Source organism: Amblyomma mixtum, chromosome 2 (assembly GCF_055824585.1).
Source record: "Amblyomma mixtum isolate Tamu chromosome 2, ASM5582458v1, whole genome shotgun sequence".
NCBI lineage: Eukaryota > Metazoa > Arthropoda > Arachnida > Ixodida > Ixodidae > Amblyomma > Amblyomma mixtum.
In genome coordinates, this window is record NC_143013.1 from 228,701,666 (window position 1) to 228,717,890 (window position 16,225).

At 47.8% G+C, this 16,225-nt stretch overlaps 1 protein-coding gene across 1 annotated transcript; it reads left to right on the forward strand.

Annotated features, from left to right (window-relative positions):
* The first annotated feature begins 10,099 nt into the window (after positions 1-10,099).
* LOC149362844 (uncharacterized) lies at positions 10,100-13,496 on the forward strand. Its single transcript, XM_089569829.1, has 2 exons — positions 10,100-10,480; positions 10,736-13,496. Exon 2 carries the CDS (start codon positions 11,904-11,906, stop codon positions 13,383-13,385), a length of 1,482 nt encoding a protein of 493 aa, XP_089425955.1. The 5' UTR covers positions 10,100-10,480; positions 10,736-11,903; the 3' UTR covers positions 13,386-13,496.
* Positions 13,497-16,225: the final 2,729 nt, after the last annotated feature.

Consider the following 16,225-nt stretch of genomic DNA (forward strand, 5'->3'; position numbering starts at 1 on the left):
CAAGTATTGAACACTACAACAACTAATATTTCGGGCTAAACAGGCGCACTTTTAAAAGGAAATATGTTATCAAAGAAAATGTTGTTGCTAAACACTTTAACAGATTTTTTAATGGCATTTCGAAAAAAGAAACCTTTGATTGGTGTGTTGTGCTGTTGCAGTTTCGCTACTATGGCTTTTGCACACTGCGTTCGCGCCAATGTTGTCTGCGCACACGCGAACAGCGTTTTCGGAATGAAACATCTTAGTAGTGACACTCCGTGTCCCCGAAAAAATTCGACTGTTCCGCACCAAGCAGTTCACCGGCCAATAATGCTTTGAGCGTCCATGTTGGCTGAAGTGCAGCGCCGCCAGCTTTCCCTCTAGGTAATAGCAAGAAACTCTATGGGTTTTCTGACTCACGTCCTAGACAGCTTGTAGCCCACTCCCTCCGCTATTCCGGAGTCCCTGGGCTTACCACGATCGCGCCACTCTGGCGTTTCGTTTTGCATTACATGTTCCGTTGCGACTATCAATTCATACGAGTATGGCAATCCCCGCGATAGCTTGAAGCTCAGCAGGCTCACCATTAGTAGTATCCGTGTGAGGTGGAGCGGACATCATGGCACCCTTAGCGCGCTTAGGGTGCCTCGATGGCCAGCGCCGTTTTCAGGGTGAGGACACCGCTCTCGACGGAGGCATGCATGCTGGGTGCCTCTCTCCCGTTCGGCTACATTGGGAGCAATGCGGCGGCAGGCTGTTTCGAAGAGAAAACTGCGTCTACCGCGTGAAATCCTGAAAATTTGTTGTCATCTAAAGACAAACAAAGATGATTACTTATTTCGAGCTACATTTTCTTATTCGCGAAAGACTGCCATTTAAACATCTTCTCCGTCCGCCGCTAAGTCAAGTGCGAGAAGTTTACGAGGGTCAAACGTTAAATTCGCGCATTATAACTCCGCAACCAGCAAACATTGTTCTGGAATTCAAGCATTTCGCATGCTTTGCCTCGCATACCTTGGAGTTATGTCGGTTTACAGCCGTCTCACTTGCCCGGTGATCCCCAGTTCTTTCTCCGCATGCTTTCCCGAGCAAAGGGAAATAGCCGCTGCCTTCTTGAGCAGAACGCCCGGGAACACAACAGACGCTCACATTTTGACCTCCGACAGCTGCATCACCCTCACAACACGAGCACTTCAAGCAAAGAAGCGTGGCCCAATGAGCGAACTTGCGTATATTTTCGTCTCGGTTTTGCATGTATCGAGCGTTCTTCGCTGCTTTTCTTCTCCCGGTTGGAGACGCATCATTGTGTAGTAGCCTCAGTGTGACGTTCGAGCCCCGCGCGTTGCGGGCGAGCGCCAGAGAACGAACAGCCAACACAGAGTCCGGTGAACGACTGACTTTATTCATGTTCGCGCGCTCCGCGAACTGTGCAGTTAAGCACAGCAATGGGGCGGTGTCGCCATCTGTTGGACTCTTGGCCAAATACGACACTCAGTACACATTGAACCTTCTGCGCACCGCGCTGTCAGAAGTTGCGTGTTTTATCCATACCGCTAGCACCTGCGCCGATGACGTAGGCCGCGGAAGCTATAATCGTCCTGCGCTTGACTGCGGCAGGGGGAGGCGAGGGTTAAAACTTCCCAGGCCACATCGAGATTAGCTGAGCGCTTCCTACAGAACCTGACGGCAAAGACGCGTCCCAGTAAGGCACCCATATTATTTAGGGGAGCTCCCTCTGGTAAGCGAGTGTGTGAGCTCTCCTCAGGCATTTTGTTCAGTTTATTTATCTTTATTTCACGAAGGCATTCTAAGCCCCCTGCTCCTTCATCGCTTCTCTGCTCCAGCTCACTAAGAATATGCTGGCGGCGTACCTACATTCTTTGTGTCAGTAAGCAAAGAAGTCACGACTGCGTAACGCCAACGATAGGATCCTTTTTTCCTCCACTAGAAAGGAAAAAAAAAGGCTCCTTTCGTTGGCGTCACGCAGCCACATCAGTAAAATTCGTCCCGCGTGTTTCTGGGCAGGCATTCCCGAGAGTTTAAGCTTTTTTTTTTATTGCCTCTCGTGATGACCCCTGCGGGGATGAGAGCTTGTCTGTTCTGTTGACTCGTCCGTGTCTTTTCTGCGGGCTTTACGCCAAACGTGGTTTTCCAACTAGCCCAGACCCATACCATAATGAGAGGTCTGTTCCCTTCCCCGAATATTACTGAATGAGGCGACAAGACAGCCTCTTTTCGAAACTAGAGCAGACGGTTCCGCCGAAGCGTGGAAGGCAGTCCGCATTGCTCCGACTCCCTTTGTTTAATCTAGCTTGGCAGGGATAATGAGATTCAAGCGAAGTAGTTATCAGAGGCTCATTTTGTGAGGTTACTTTGTAAATCGGTCGCTTTTGATGATTTTTTTCTTGAAGTTCTGAAAAAAAATAAATTTCTCAGTTAAATTTGTCCTGGACTTAGCACTGGAATTACCTGTTTACCAAATACGAGTCAGCAAAACCTGGTCTCATCTATCATCAATCTAGATGCAGTCAACACCGTTCAGAGCGAAACTCAACCGCTGCATGATTCTTTTGCGGAACAAGCAGTTGAGAAAGTATGAGCAAGAGGTTTTAGACATGTCACACCTCTACTCATCAGAGCAGTGTGGCGACGGACGTTTGGAAGAGAACTTTGCCACCACTTCGTGGAATTCTCCACATATGGTGCAGTAATAAGACGAAGCGCTCCCAAATGATGTTGAAAAATTGGGTGCTAACTAGGCAGAAATGCTTATATCTGGTAGGTCATTCTCCGCGCTGCTGGCATACCAGAGAAACTTGGAGCCCTGTGAACAGTCCTTACGTACGAACAACAAATGCAGCATAATTCTAGTGAATTCGGTAACTATGGCACTATAAATTACAACTACGAATGAACACCAAATCACCGCTGTCCTATTTCAATGCAGCCAGTGAGTGGGGAACACAGCAGTCCGTCATTCATTTTCGGTTGCCGTGTGATTAGAGCAATTGTACGATGCATAATACACACTCAAAAGTGCCAGAATATTATCGCGACGAGCGAACCAACTGCGTACTGCATATTTCCAGTTCAGTCGTATTATTCCAGTCGCCACGTAACCGCATACGAACCGCGCCACACGCATAGCGCACTGTACGCGACCGGCGCGTGGGGCGCTACATGACGCTGCGAGGGTAAACGGCGGCGCTGGGTGGAATGAAGGGTGTCCCCGCCCTGAAAAAGGATGCGCTCGAACATCAGCGCGCTTAAATGCTGCCGCCATCTATTGGCAGGAGTCGAAAACACAGACATAGGCTTTCACAAAGATTCGCCAGGGAGCAATACCTTCGGAGTGAAAACGTGGTACAAGAAATAAGTAACTAATCTAAATAAACCGGACTTTGCCAAATAGACAAGTGTCCTTTCATTGAAGAGAACACATTGGACAAAGGAACTTAATCGGTTTTGTTTATAAAAAGATTACAGCAGACAAAATAAGTTGAATTAACTTAATGCCGCATATGTAACGTCTGTGGTTCTCTGCAGTAGGTCCAAACGAGTGCCGTCCGTTGGCGGAGTGAGAGATTGCAGCCTGATCGGGGCTGCCAGTGTTCAGGGTCTCTCGCTCTCAGCGTGGAGCATAATTTTTGAAAGCCTCCTCCTGGGGGGGCTTGTGTTGAATGCCAAAAGGAAGATTTCGTAATAGCTATCTGTGCTGCTAATTTTAATATTCCTGACAGTTTTTACGTCGCAGGATGCCTCTTGATATTCTGCAATATAATCAATAAATCGCTCAAAAACGCCACAAAAACTGTTAACTGCCCCAGTGGAGGTAAGCTCATGCGGAAACCCCCTGCGTTGCTGGGGGGGCTTCTTCGAGCGACATTTTTGGTCAGGAATTCATTAGAAAGAAGTATTCGAAACAAACACTTGTTCACCAATGTTCCTCGCTAATAGGAAATTATATTCAATACTCAGTTAATGCACTGCCCGGCCGCTGTGGCCCTATCCTTTCTTCTATCCCCCCCCCCCCCCCCCCCCCTTTGTTCTCCCTGCCCTCTCCGTGTCGTTTTATTCCCGCTAGCCGCAGCTCAGGTGCTTCAGGCTTCGACGGCAGATGCCGCGGCTAGCAACATCTGTTCCTGCATTTTTTTTAATTTCCTTAATACCAATAAATAGCCAGTGACAACTGTCAGTTACTCGTGCCATCACCCCCGTACCACTCACTCGAGATAGAATGTAGTGGGTACGCGTGGTGGATTTCATAGAATGGATCATCATCATCAGCCTGACTATGCCTACTGCAGGGCAAAAGCCTCTCCCATGTCTCTCCAATTAACCCTGTCCTTCGCCAGTTGCGGCCACCGTGTTACCGCAGATTTCTTAATTTCATCCGCTCACCTAACCTTCTGCCGCCCCCTGCTACGCTTGCCTTCTCTTGCTTTCCACTCCGTTACCCTTAAGGAGCAGTGGTTATCTTGCCTTCGCATTACATGCCCAGCCCAAGCCCACTTCTTCCTCTTGGTTTCAACTAGGATGCCATTAACCCGCGTTTGTTCTCTCACCCACTCCGCCCGCTTCCGATCTCTTAACGTTATGTCATGGATAGTACTACATATACCAAGTAGTATAAATTTGCCTATCGATAGAACTATCCAACGCTTTATCGATAGAACTATAGATACTATTATCGAAAATACTAGCTATCGATAGTTCTCTCGATAGCGCGCTATCGATGGCACTAAAAATAGTCATTTTTTACCGTCAATAGTTCGATAGTGACTCAACTATCGATATATCGATAGTACTATCGTTAGTTTTGCATCGCTAGTCCGTGCTCCTTGTATCGGCCAGAACTCCAACGTAGACATCAGCGCACCGCCTTCGAGGAGAGCCTAGACGACTGCTACGCCTGATCCAGAACTGCGTACCGTGCCACATATAGGGGCGCCGCAGGGCCATCAGGAGAGCGCCATGACACGCCGTGTTGCACCTTTACGCACTGCGAGTGCGTGAGCGAGTGCTACCTTCTAGACTGCTTTATATACATTGTCACGTAGCCGCACTGTCCAGGTTGGCTGCGAGTTTTCGGGAAAACTTCGATGGCGGGATGTGAAGCACTGTATTTAACTCAAGGGCCACGTAGGCGACATGCAGTCTATGTCCGCCATCGTGCTTTCAGAATGCAATAGAACTGGCAGCTCGCCTACGGCCTTTTACAGGAGAACGAGCGTGAAAAAGCACAGTGGATACAAACTGCGACTTCATCTGCGTCAGTACAGCTGTTGTTCAATCGTTTTTAAGTTTATTGTGCATATTTGAAGCGCGGGATTTCCCTCTGCTGATGTTTTGAGAGGGTGCATGTTTTTTGGGAGGGTGGTATTACGATACGTTCCCTTATTTCCCCATCGATATTCATGATTTGAGGTGAGTTCGGCCTGTATTTTACGTTGACACTTTCCATAATGTCTCTGCCGGCTGCAGTTTTCGAGAGCCGTGTTATCTGCCCTGTCAACTGCGCCTTAGTGAGTTCTTCCGCGGTATTTATTACGTCTATACCCATGAGTCTACCTGTTGGGGTGTTGGCTGGTAGTCTCGCGGCCGTTTTGTATGCCCAGCTTATTAGAGCGTCTATCCTATTTCTTTCCTTTTGCGTGAATCTGAGATACGGGAGTGCGTAGCATATGCGGCTGAGCACAAAGGCTTGCACTAACCTTATCGTTTCCTTTTCTTGCAGTCCTTTGTTTTTGCTGGTGACCCTCTTGGTGATCCTGGCTGTTTGGTCAACGTAGTTCGAAGACTTGCCAGATTACGGATCAAATACCAGCAGCAGACCGATACCAGACGCTACAACCTACGAAGACGCAACGCTGAATACAAGCAAGGAGACCGAGTCTGGGTTCGGACGCCCATTCCCCGCCGCGGATTGAGTGAAAAGCTTTTGCGCCGCTATTTCAGCCCGTACAAGGTTCTTCGTCGGCTAGGTGAATTGGACTGTGAGGTCGTCCCCGACCAGATGACTGCATCCCAGCGACGCCCCGTACGACCAGAAATAGTCCATCTCGTCCGATTAAAGCCCTATCATGTACGCTAAAGGACGCCGTGTTTCCGCATTCGGTGTTATTTTAGCACAATCCGTTTTTAATTGTTTGTAGCCGCGTTATGTTGTAAAGCATCGAGTCGATGCTTCTTTTAGAGGGGAGTAATGCCGCGAATCTTTGTAGTGTTTGTTGATTCTTCAACGCTGCCGACACGCCGCTTTATCGCTTCGTTTGTGATGCAAGACGCGCCTATATTTACCTCGATCGATGGCATCCAGCCGAGGCCGATTCTACTTTGCTCCAGAGTGTTCTAGTAACTTTCCAAGCTTTATCTCGAAAGTTCGCTATCAGCTTTAAAAAGAGCACGGCCGAGAGTGGCGGGGATTCTGTTCGATGACCGCTGAGCACGCTCATTGTTGCGCCGCCGCCGAGTGGTTCAGTTCTTTGTGGGCGCAAGTCAGCCCAAATAAAGAGTGTCGTTTAGAAGACATTCTCGCTGTTTTCCTGTTCGCCGGACTGCAGTCACGCCTACGTGACAATATACAGCGAGAGACAGCCAAGGAGCCTGCAATAAGGGCCAGCGCCCGAAGACACTTCGTCCTGGTCGTCCACCAGAGGCAAGCAAGGTACTTCGTCATCTTCTTTGTCCAAGCCTATCGTCGTAACAGTGTATACTTGGGCTGGGTGCTCATGGGTAGGTGAGGAGCCTGCCTACCGTGTCAGGCGGCAGCTCAACTAATCATGAGACGCTACGCGGGAAGAGCAACATGTATTGCAACCCAGTCCAAGTCCCACTGAAAGCAGCACCAGCCATCGAAGGTCAGTGGCGTATCGCTTGACCGCTGCAGCTGCGCGCCAGGTGTGGTAGGAAGACTTCCAGGGATCTAGGAGTGTCGAGGTGGACCAGTCCCGCTCATGTGGGCATCAATTATTTACCCCTAACCGAACAACTGCCATCCGAACAGGGGATCCGAACTCTGGGTCCGGACACGGAAACCGAAGGGAAAACCGAACTGCTGGCGCACCTAATTCGCGTTCTGCGTGGCTGCGCACATTGACCGTCATTTTCTTCCGTCTGTCTGTTGGCAGCTGAAACAATTTGCGCCGAGTCCTGCTCTTCACGCATCCGATCTCACTGGTGCGGCGCGTATACACGCGTGCAAATAGTGAAAAAAAAAAGATATATGAAAATCGCGGGCGCTGAGCCACGCGAACGACGTCTGTGCTCGAAGTTTAATGCAGTCAAATATAAAAATCAACAACTGAAAGAGCTACATCCCGTAGAAAGAATACGCGTCCTCCTTGCTCACATCTTTTCTCCCATGCACACGCGCTGTGCAGAAGAACGCGCACCGGCAAATGTCAGCTTGGTCCGAGTGCGTGGCGACCCTTGATGTGTGCGAAATCAGGCGGCTCACAAGTTTGGCGCGGCGCTGTTCACCGTGCACTGTGATTAGTGTATAGGCCAGATTTGTGTATCTGCGGCACCTATCTGTGTCTTGCAGTTTTTATCAGTGCTTTTGTATCAACGCCTTCCAAGTGTGTGAGTGTGTGTGTGTGTGTGTGGGAGGGGGGGGGGCGCTCTGACGGTACACAATAAACTTCTGTGTGCACTGTGATTCCCTGGCCATAAGAACACCCACCAAGGACGCCCTCCGTACCCGTGTTAATCATTTTGTGAACTGTCAGCACTGATCACTTATATATATGTCGGTTAAGCGGTAGCTGCATTTTCGGTTTTAATATTTCTTGGTATTTTTAGCATTCCTCAGGCCGCGGAACAGCAGACGCGCTGATCGCATGACGGAGCTTTCACACTGTAACCAAATTATCAAGATAATCCTCAATGTGATCGGCTCGATCGGCGGGCGGGGGTAGGTGTTACAGACCGGTTGTACCTCCAAAACGGTGAGCGGCGCCGTTCACCGCCGACGAGAATTACGACGGCGCAGGAACACGCCGACCGTCGCTCGCAGCTAGTGGAGTTGTGGTCGTTCGCCTGGTCGCTACGGTGCCTGAGAGAATGGGTTGTTCGAACCAGTGCTGGGAACAACTTCCTGGGCGCCGATGCGAGCGTGACAGGAAGCCATAACTGCGATGGGATTCGAGCGCCTGTGAATACCTGCGCGACCGTCAACGCCGAGTGTATCTTGCGGTATCAGCTGATGATGCTGAGAAGATTAGAGCCGTTAAACAACGGAGGCACGGCCATGACGTACCGCCGGCGAAACAGTTGGAATCTAAGGCAAAGATACAGGCGAACCACGATGCCACCAATAGGGCGTATCGCTTTGGCGTTTCGGATTCCATTTGAGACGCTGTTGTTCTCCCGAATCTCAGTGGCAGCTACAAGCTCATAAGCATAATAATTTACAACCGTTCTGATGCGGGTTGAGGCGACCAGCATGTTTTACGCTAACCTGAACATTCAACAACGCGTTGAATTCCTAGCGCCATCTTTCGACACAAGCCGATACAGAGACAAACGCTTTCACAGCCCATCGCCAGAGAGCGATAGCATCGGAAAGAAAATTGTTTGTCACGAATAGGTAACTAATTTGAAATGCCTTGGAGGTTGCCTCGCAAGCAAACTGTTCTCCTATTTGAGAGGTAGCTTTAAACAAATGATCTCATGGGCTTTGCGTAAAAGATTCAAAACGCAATGAGAATTCAGCAAGTTTTGCTTTACTAAACAAGCAAAGTGTTTGTTTCCTCTCAGGTCGCCTAAATGATAAAGCTGAGTCGAGAAACAACCTTGCATTTTTAGGTTATTGTAGTGTTCATCAAGTAGCGGTGATTTCTCTCAGCTCAATTTTTGGATGGCCTCTTACTAGGCCAAGTGACTCAATCAAAAAAAAAAAAGTCGAGTACCAATACTGATGGTTGAGCGTGCGATTGTTAGACCCTCTGAACTCGGTGCTGCTGTGGCAGTTGATTGGTAACTCTGCCCCGTGCGAGACTTTCCCCTCAACCACCACCAACGTGCGTAATCACAGCGCGAAATAGTTTTGCTCAAAAATTTAACTACGAGGTGAGCTCAGTTTGAAGGTTTAAAATGGTGTGAAACGAGACCCCGCTGAATTGTCAATTAAAAATTAAAAATCACCCCATTTTTTTAATGACATTAGCACATGATGCAGGCTTATCGATAAGGTTCAGATGATGCATTTTTGTATAAATCTGTTTCTAGAACTGAAACAAAATTTAATATTTCTTCTGTTTGTAGCACATTTAAAAAATATAAGCTTCCTCTCAGAAATCACGAAATAGTTGTCTTGCTTCCCTTGATGTGTATTAGCTATAGAAAAAGGTTGCAGGTTGTGAAACTAATAAGCAGCAGCAAAATGAAATGCTGAAATTGCAGAAAACCGCGTTTTGCACCACAAACACCCGTTTATTTCCATGAGGTGGTCGAAGCAAAAATTCAAACGATGATGTGTTGTTGCATAGAAACAGATTGCCTTTTATTTCCGAAATTTTGACCAAGGTGATTTTTGGTCAAGATTCTAATGCGATAGCTCTAAGCGCCCCGTGTCGCAGAAGAGCCGGTGGCGTCGTCGGCGGAGTTGGCCGTGAGCGAAAAATCCTTAAATCAGTAATAAATCAAACCTAGAAGGAAATTGATCGAGTTCGCGATTCGAACCAGGGCTCCTGGAGTGCGAGACGAGCACGCTAACCGCTCCGCCACGCTTCCAGTGAAAGCTCCTCCCGCTTGTCTCCTTCGGGCGCAGTGGGGCCGTACCAACACCCTCTAGACTAGCTGAGGCCTCTCCATATCCTCCTCTCTTGTGTGGCTACGTCATCACACTACGACGGACCAGCTCTCGGTGCTTTCGAGGGGAGGCCGTCGTGCCCCCACTTTCTCCAACCGGTCTCGGTGATCTTGGTGCAACAACACGTGCGCGGAGCAGTACCAGCCGAAGTATCGAATTTAAGAAAACATTTTGATGCTTTTATTACTGCTGTGCTCCAAAAATAAAAATATTATTTTGTAAAAAATTTATACTTATTGTTGAACCGCTTATTTTGGAAGGTAATATTGCTTTTTTTTACGTGGTTTTGTTATACTTTTTCGTATTCGTGCGGAGTGCTCGACTGGAAAATGCGTTCACACTGCGGTAAACATCAGTGGTTCCTTCATTTCGTGAACGTTGTTGCACGTGTTCGAGTTTCTGCGTTTCTTTTTTTTTCCGTGCAGCTTGTGTCACGAAACTCAACGCTGTTTCAGAGTTACCACATGTACGGTAACGACGAGGAAGTACATCGGTGCCAAGAGGTGTGTGTCTAGTGTGCAGGCTGTGATAATGCCTGGGCATTGTTGCGTACCGCGGTGCCGCGGGAACTATGATGGTGGTGAGCGTGTGCGAGTTTTCACCTTCCCTTCGGACCAAGCAAGAAGAGCTCAATGGATTAAAGCTATCCACCGTGTGGACTTCACTCCAGGAAAGCGGTCGGTGGTAAGGAAACATTCCTTTGACTGTCGTGGTTACGTCTCCCTCCGTTGCATTGAAAGCGCTGCGGGCAGCGTGTTGCGAGATAATTCCGTAGTGCTGCCTCTTTTGGACCCGGTAAATCTGTAAAGTCATAGCGAAATAGTATTGCTGACATTCAGTTCACACGACATTTATAGAAATTTCTCTCGCACTGTCATGCACCTGTCTTCAACTTCGGGTTGTAGAGCTTTTACTGTCTTTGCTTTTTTCTTATCCCAGGTCTGCGAGCGCCACTTTAAACCGTCCGACATAGTAAATAGAACAAGCTACACGGATGCAAAGACCGGAAAAGTAATTGAAGTGGCGCTGAAGCTCGTACGGTTACGACCTGATGCTGTTCCAAGCATACTTCCCGACTGCCCGGCATATCTTTCTGCCCCAAATGCAAGCACGTCTCGAGAGGCCCCAGATGAAAAGAGGACGCGCCGAGAGGCAACTGCGTTACAAGATGCCATCAACTTGTCTATTGCAGCAGACCAGGCGGAAGAGGACAGAAACAAAATTGACAACTTTCAGGCGCTGTTGAAATGCATACCGTGTATCAAGGTCTCTAAATTCTGGACGGTTGTTTACCAGCATGACTTTATACTCTTCCTCAATCTGACTGTCGATGGTGCCCCAGCAATCAAAAAGTCAGTTAAAGTCACCGAGGACCTCTCTCTAAAGCTGTATTTTCATGATGTCGAGGTCACCAAACTTGATGGCGTGGAGATAATTCCAAAAACTGTGAATGATATTCGGTGCTTAATAGGTCTGCTGGATGCTGTTGAGAGCTCTGATAAGAATCCTGCCTTCCGCAAACCTGAAGACAGGACTGGTTGCATATTGAAGCTCGTGCTATCTCTTCTTGAAGACGCAACAAATCAAGAAATGCAAGACGAAGATCGGCAAGATGCTTTGTCATTTTTAAAGGAACAAGTCTTTCTCCTTTTAAGCAAGTCACCCCGCTACTCTTCAGAGCTGTTGGTATTTTCCAGCCTTCTATTTACTATCTCTCCTCATGCTTATAGGTACTTGCGTAACTACGGAGGTCTCACATTGCCGCATGAGTCCACGATTAGGCGTGTATGCAATGCATATGTTATAAATCCAGCAGCTGAGCAGCAGGATGTTTCTTTCCTGCTTTATGCAAGAAAGCTCGCGAGTGCAATGAAGGATCATGAGAAGTCAGTGGTTCTCATGATGGATGAGATCCATCTACAGGCATATTTTGATTATAAGGGTGGCACGATTGTCGGCACTGCCAGCAACACTACAAATGCAGCAAAGACAGCTCATGTCTTTATGATTCAAAGCCTCCTGTCATCGCAAAAAAGTGTTGTTCACATTTTGCCAGTTGAACAAATCAATGCTCAACAGCTGAACACTGTTCTTCGCAGAATCATAAATGAGCTTGAAAAGGTTGGGCTTCGCATCATTGCAGTCATCACAGATAACAACTCTATCAATCGCAAAACAATGTCTCTCTTTGGATTGTCATCAAAAGTCAGCAGCTCCTATCCTCACCCATCAGATCCCACTCGTCCTCTTTTTTTTTGTTATTGACCCTGTTCACTTGTTGAAATGTATTCGGAACAACTGGATCAACCAAAAGAACCATGGAACCTGCATGTTTTTTCCTTCACTTATGAATTTGAACTCCAACCCAAAAATTATCACTGCTTCGTTCAAGACCCTCCGTGATCTCCACCTAAAAGAACGAGACCACCTTATCAAGGCTGCTCCAACACTGTCGGTAAAGGCCCTCAATCCATCTAATATGGAAAGGCAAAATGTGAAGCTTGCACTGAAAGTGTTCAACGTATCAACCATAGCTGCTCTAGAAACATGCGGTCAACGCTATGCACTGCAGCATGCAGCTGGAACAGCGGAATATTTGAAGGTTGTCGAAACCTGGTGGCGGATTGTTAATGTGAAGTCGCCCAGCAAAGGACGCCGGCATCGTGATGACCTGCAGACTCCTATTGCAGAAAAGCTGTGTCCACAAGTTGAATTCCTTCAAACCATCATGCAATGGCTTGACCTCTGGGAGAGTTTGAAGTTTGACAATGGAATTCTCACTCGGGAGACCCACAGTGCCTTGCGTCTCACTACGGAAGCCCTGGTCAAGATAATAAACTATTGCCTTGAAGACCTGGGATTTGACTACGTGCTTCTGGGGAAGTTCCAGACAGATTGCTTGGAGGAAAGATTTGGCAAGTATAGGCAGCTTTCCGGGTCGCAATACCACGTGTCCATCAGACAAGTGTTCGAATCCGAACGCAAGCTCCGCCTACAAGGAGCCCTGGCGCTTCCAGACATGGATTCAGGGGCACCTGCTGTCAGCTTTGATGAGGCGATTCTACAGAGGTTCAGCATTGAAGTAAATGACAAGGACTTCGAAATGAAGGCAGAAAATCTTCCAGCCATAACATACGTGGCCGGATACTGCGCCCATGCAGCACTCAAAAAACTTGCATGCACTGCTTGCCGAGCAAATTTGGTCGAAGATGAGGACATTATAATTGAAAATGCAGAAATTATACCGAACATGAATCGCGGGGGGCTCAAGTTCCCCCAACCTGGAGTTGTGAATGCCGTAATGACTGCTGAAATTGTCCTGGACAAGCTGCGAAGTGAAAAGTATGCTGTGCACTTCCATTCTCTAGCGAACCAAAGGCAAGTCCTTTTCACACTGGCTACCAACCTGATAAAAGACTGTGACAGTTTCGACGAATGTGAAAATGGTCATAGTCCTCAGTTGGTCATGCATCACATTCTCACCGCTGCAACAAACATTCTGCTGAAAAACTATTGTAAAAATAGGAACGACAGTCTTGTGCAAGCAAAAGTTGCTGAAAAACGGAAGCTTAACACTTTGAAATCTTGACTGTTCTAACTTCTTGTGTTACACACCTCTGAAAACTTTTTGAATACTTGTACTCTGTAATAAAGATATCTGGGAAACGCATGAGAGCGCCAAATGGCAGCACGGACGAGTAACGGAACAGGACGAGGGCTGCACTTTCAACTGTATTTATGCAAGGAAGAGCGTTTATATATAGCCTCTTCCCTTATCCATGCTCTTAATCGCAGTTGAATAAGGGTAGAGGCTATATAAACGCTCTTCCTTGAATAAATACAGTTGAAAGTGCAGCGCTCGTCCTGTTCCTTTACTCGTCCGTGTTGCCATTTTGCGCTCTCATCTCTTTCTTTCACTAATACGCACCAACAAGCCCAGCTGCAAGTAATTCTTAATAAATATATCCTTCGTATGTAACACAGCTTGCTTCAATATTATAAAATAGAAAGGCATCTGCTCAGTCGATCAGTTCAGATGCCATGCATGGATGGAGCTGTAAGCAGTTCTGAGAGCCATAACTTATGGCAAAGTTTTTTTGTGCGTGTTTGTGGAGGGAGGGTGAGTGTTGGTTTGAAAGAAAAGGTTACAAACAGGAGTCAGATTCCTGGCAAACAGTCGGCTCTAGGTAATATACCACACGGTTCAATTTTTGCCCGAAAATAATTTCTAAGTCCGCGTCATGCAACGAGCTATTAACAAAAATAAAGATATATGTGAACGCTCAGCGGATAATCAATGCCCCGCAGAAAAAAAAGTGTGCAGACTTTCAGGCAATATTAGGCGTTAGTAAACGATAATGAATAGCCAATTCATAATCCGGAAACCGCTAACTTTCAATTTTTAAACCTATTCACCGCGGACTGTGAACCGGAAATTACATCATACATATACGCCAGCATTAAATCATGGGACCAAAATCTTCATAGGAAGATTTCACGTAGCGCTGCAGTTACACAAGAACGAACGAGCGCGCCGCAGCGTCCCTTCATGAACACGAACTCCGGCGGCCGTCGTAGTGTGATGACGTCACGGAGGAGCAGAGAGGCCTTAGTTGGCCGTACGGGGATGCAGGAATCACGCGGTGAGCGGCGAACGACGCAGCGCACATCCAAGGCGCGTTCACCACGAAGCTTGCGGCTTGCTGCCCGTTTGTTCGGCGCGGAAGCTATGCTGGCTTTCGTGGCATCGGGTTTGCTGAGAGGTCTCCTTGAGGCTCCAAGCGATTTGTCCAACGGGCTAGGGAAGACAATGTCCTCTTTTAAGCCATTATTGCACATGCTGACCCAAGATCACGATCACTTAAACAAACTAAATTCTAGTGAGTCTGCGCTAGAATCAGCGGTTAAAAGCCTTTTGAAGCGAAAAGCTTCGCTAAAAAAAAAAAGCTTCGCGTGCGCCGCGTATGTCAGAGCACGAATGGCGTCATGCACGGCGCAGGCTACTGCGCATGTGCGCCGCCGCTTCTCCTCCTCGCCACCGTTTGACCTTTCGCCGCAGCCGTGCGCAGTGCGCATTTGAAAGTAGGGGTATATAGGCGCGCTTGCCCATAGAACAGGCGGACGCTGCCGAGCGCTATGCGTCATCCTTTGACGTTCGCCGTAAGCGCGTGTTTATCGCGGAGGCCGGCTATATAACCGCTTGCCAGAGAATAGGCGTGCGCATTCAACATGGAAGGAGAAGAGAGTGATACTACCGATACAGAAGTGCTACCACGGGAGTTGGCTGAAAAGGAGCCAAGAAATGAAAGGCTGAAAGCTCAACGAGTGTCCGAGACGCCCGAGCAACGAGAAGAACGTCTCGCTAAACGACGCACAAAGCCGAGTCTGAAACGCCAGAAGTACGAGAGGCACATCTCACTAACCGGCGTGCAAACGAACCTGAACAGGGACGTACCATAAGTTAAACCATAAGCATATCCATAAGTTAAACCGTAATCATATCCATAGGCTAAATCTTAAACAATAACCATAAGCTAAACAATAAGCTTATCCTTAGGCTAAATCATAAAGCATAACCATAAGCTAATCCATAAGCATCACCGCAGCTTTTAGCTTCGATATCCAGGCTTAACCTTAGTTAATCCCCAGCCAATAATTTTTTATTGCTGTTACTCAAACCAAATAATTAGCCCTACATCAAAATTCTTCCAGCCAGTCGTGTTACTGTGCGCAACTAGGGCATCATAGTCACCTAGGCATTTACAAACAAACAATAAGGGACTACCATCAGTCGGTTCCTATTAAGGTTGGCCTGCGAGGTGTCAGAGGTGTATAGTAACTCCGAAATAATGGCTAAGCTTTCCTGCACTAAAAAAAATGAAACTGAGATGAGCAGGCGCCTATGCACAGCCCATTGCACGAGCAAACGCGCCTTTGAGAGAACAATGATTATGGCAGCATTACACCACGATCCGTTCATATAAAGCCTAGGCCGCACGTCTATAGTCGTATGTCGCACCACTTCCTCTTGGCGGAGTAAATTTTTAAATAAGATTGGGCAGAAGACGCCAGTACAAAAAAATGGCTGAGGCTTAGCTAAGGTTAAGCCTAGTCAGATGCAAAGCATATTGATGGCTAGGCTTGGTAATACATGTCTTTCCTTGGTTGAATACTTGGTCATTTTAATACAACCACTAGAAGCCTTAGTCGTGGGGGAAGACAACGGCATGGCTACAGCGGAACGCCGACTAACCCCGAGACGCGCGTTGGGTGAGCGCCTGGATTGCCACGGAAGCCGCGTCCGCCTGCCCAGTGGAGCGAGCGTTTCACCTACACCGAGTGTGAACGCGCGTTCGAAATGCGCGGGAGTGTGACGTCACCATACCACGTGGTCTGCACGGCGTGCAACCGCAGCGACGGCACAAGTTG

Coding starts and splice junctions, on each gene's coding strand:
- LOC149362844 (XM_089569829.1), top strand. CDS start 11,904: ATGAGCTTGAAAAGGTTGGGCTTCGCATCATTGCAGTCATCACAGATA.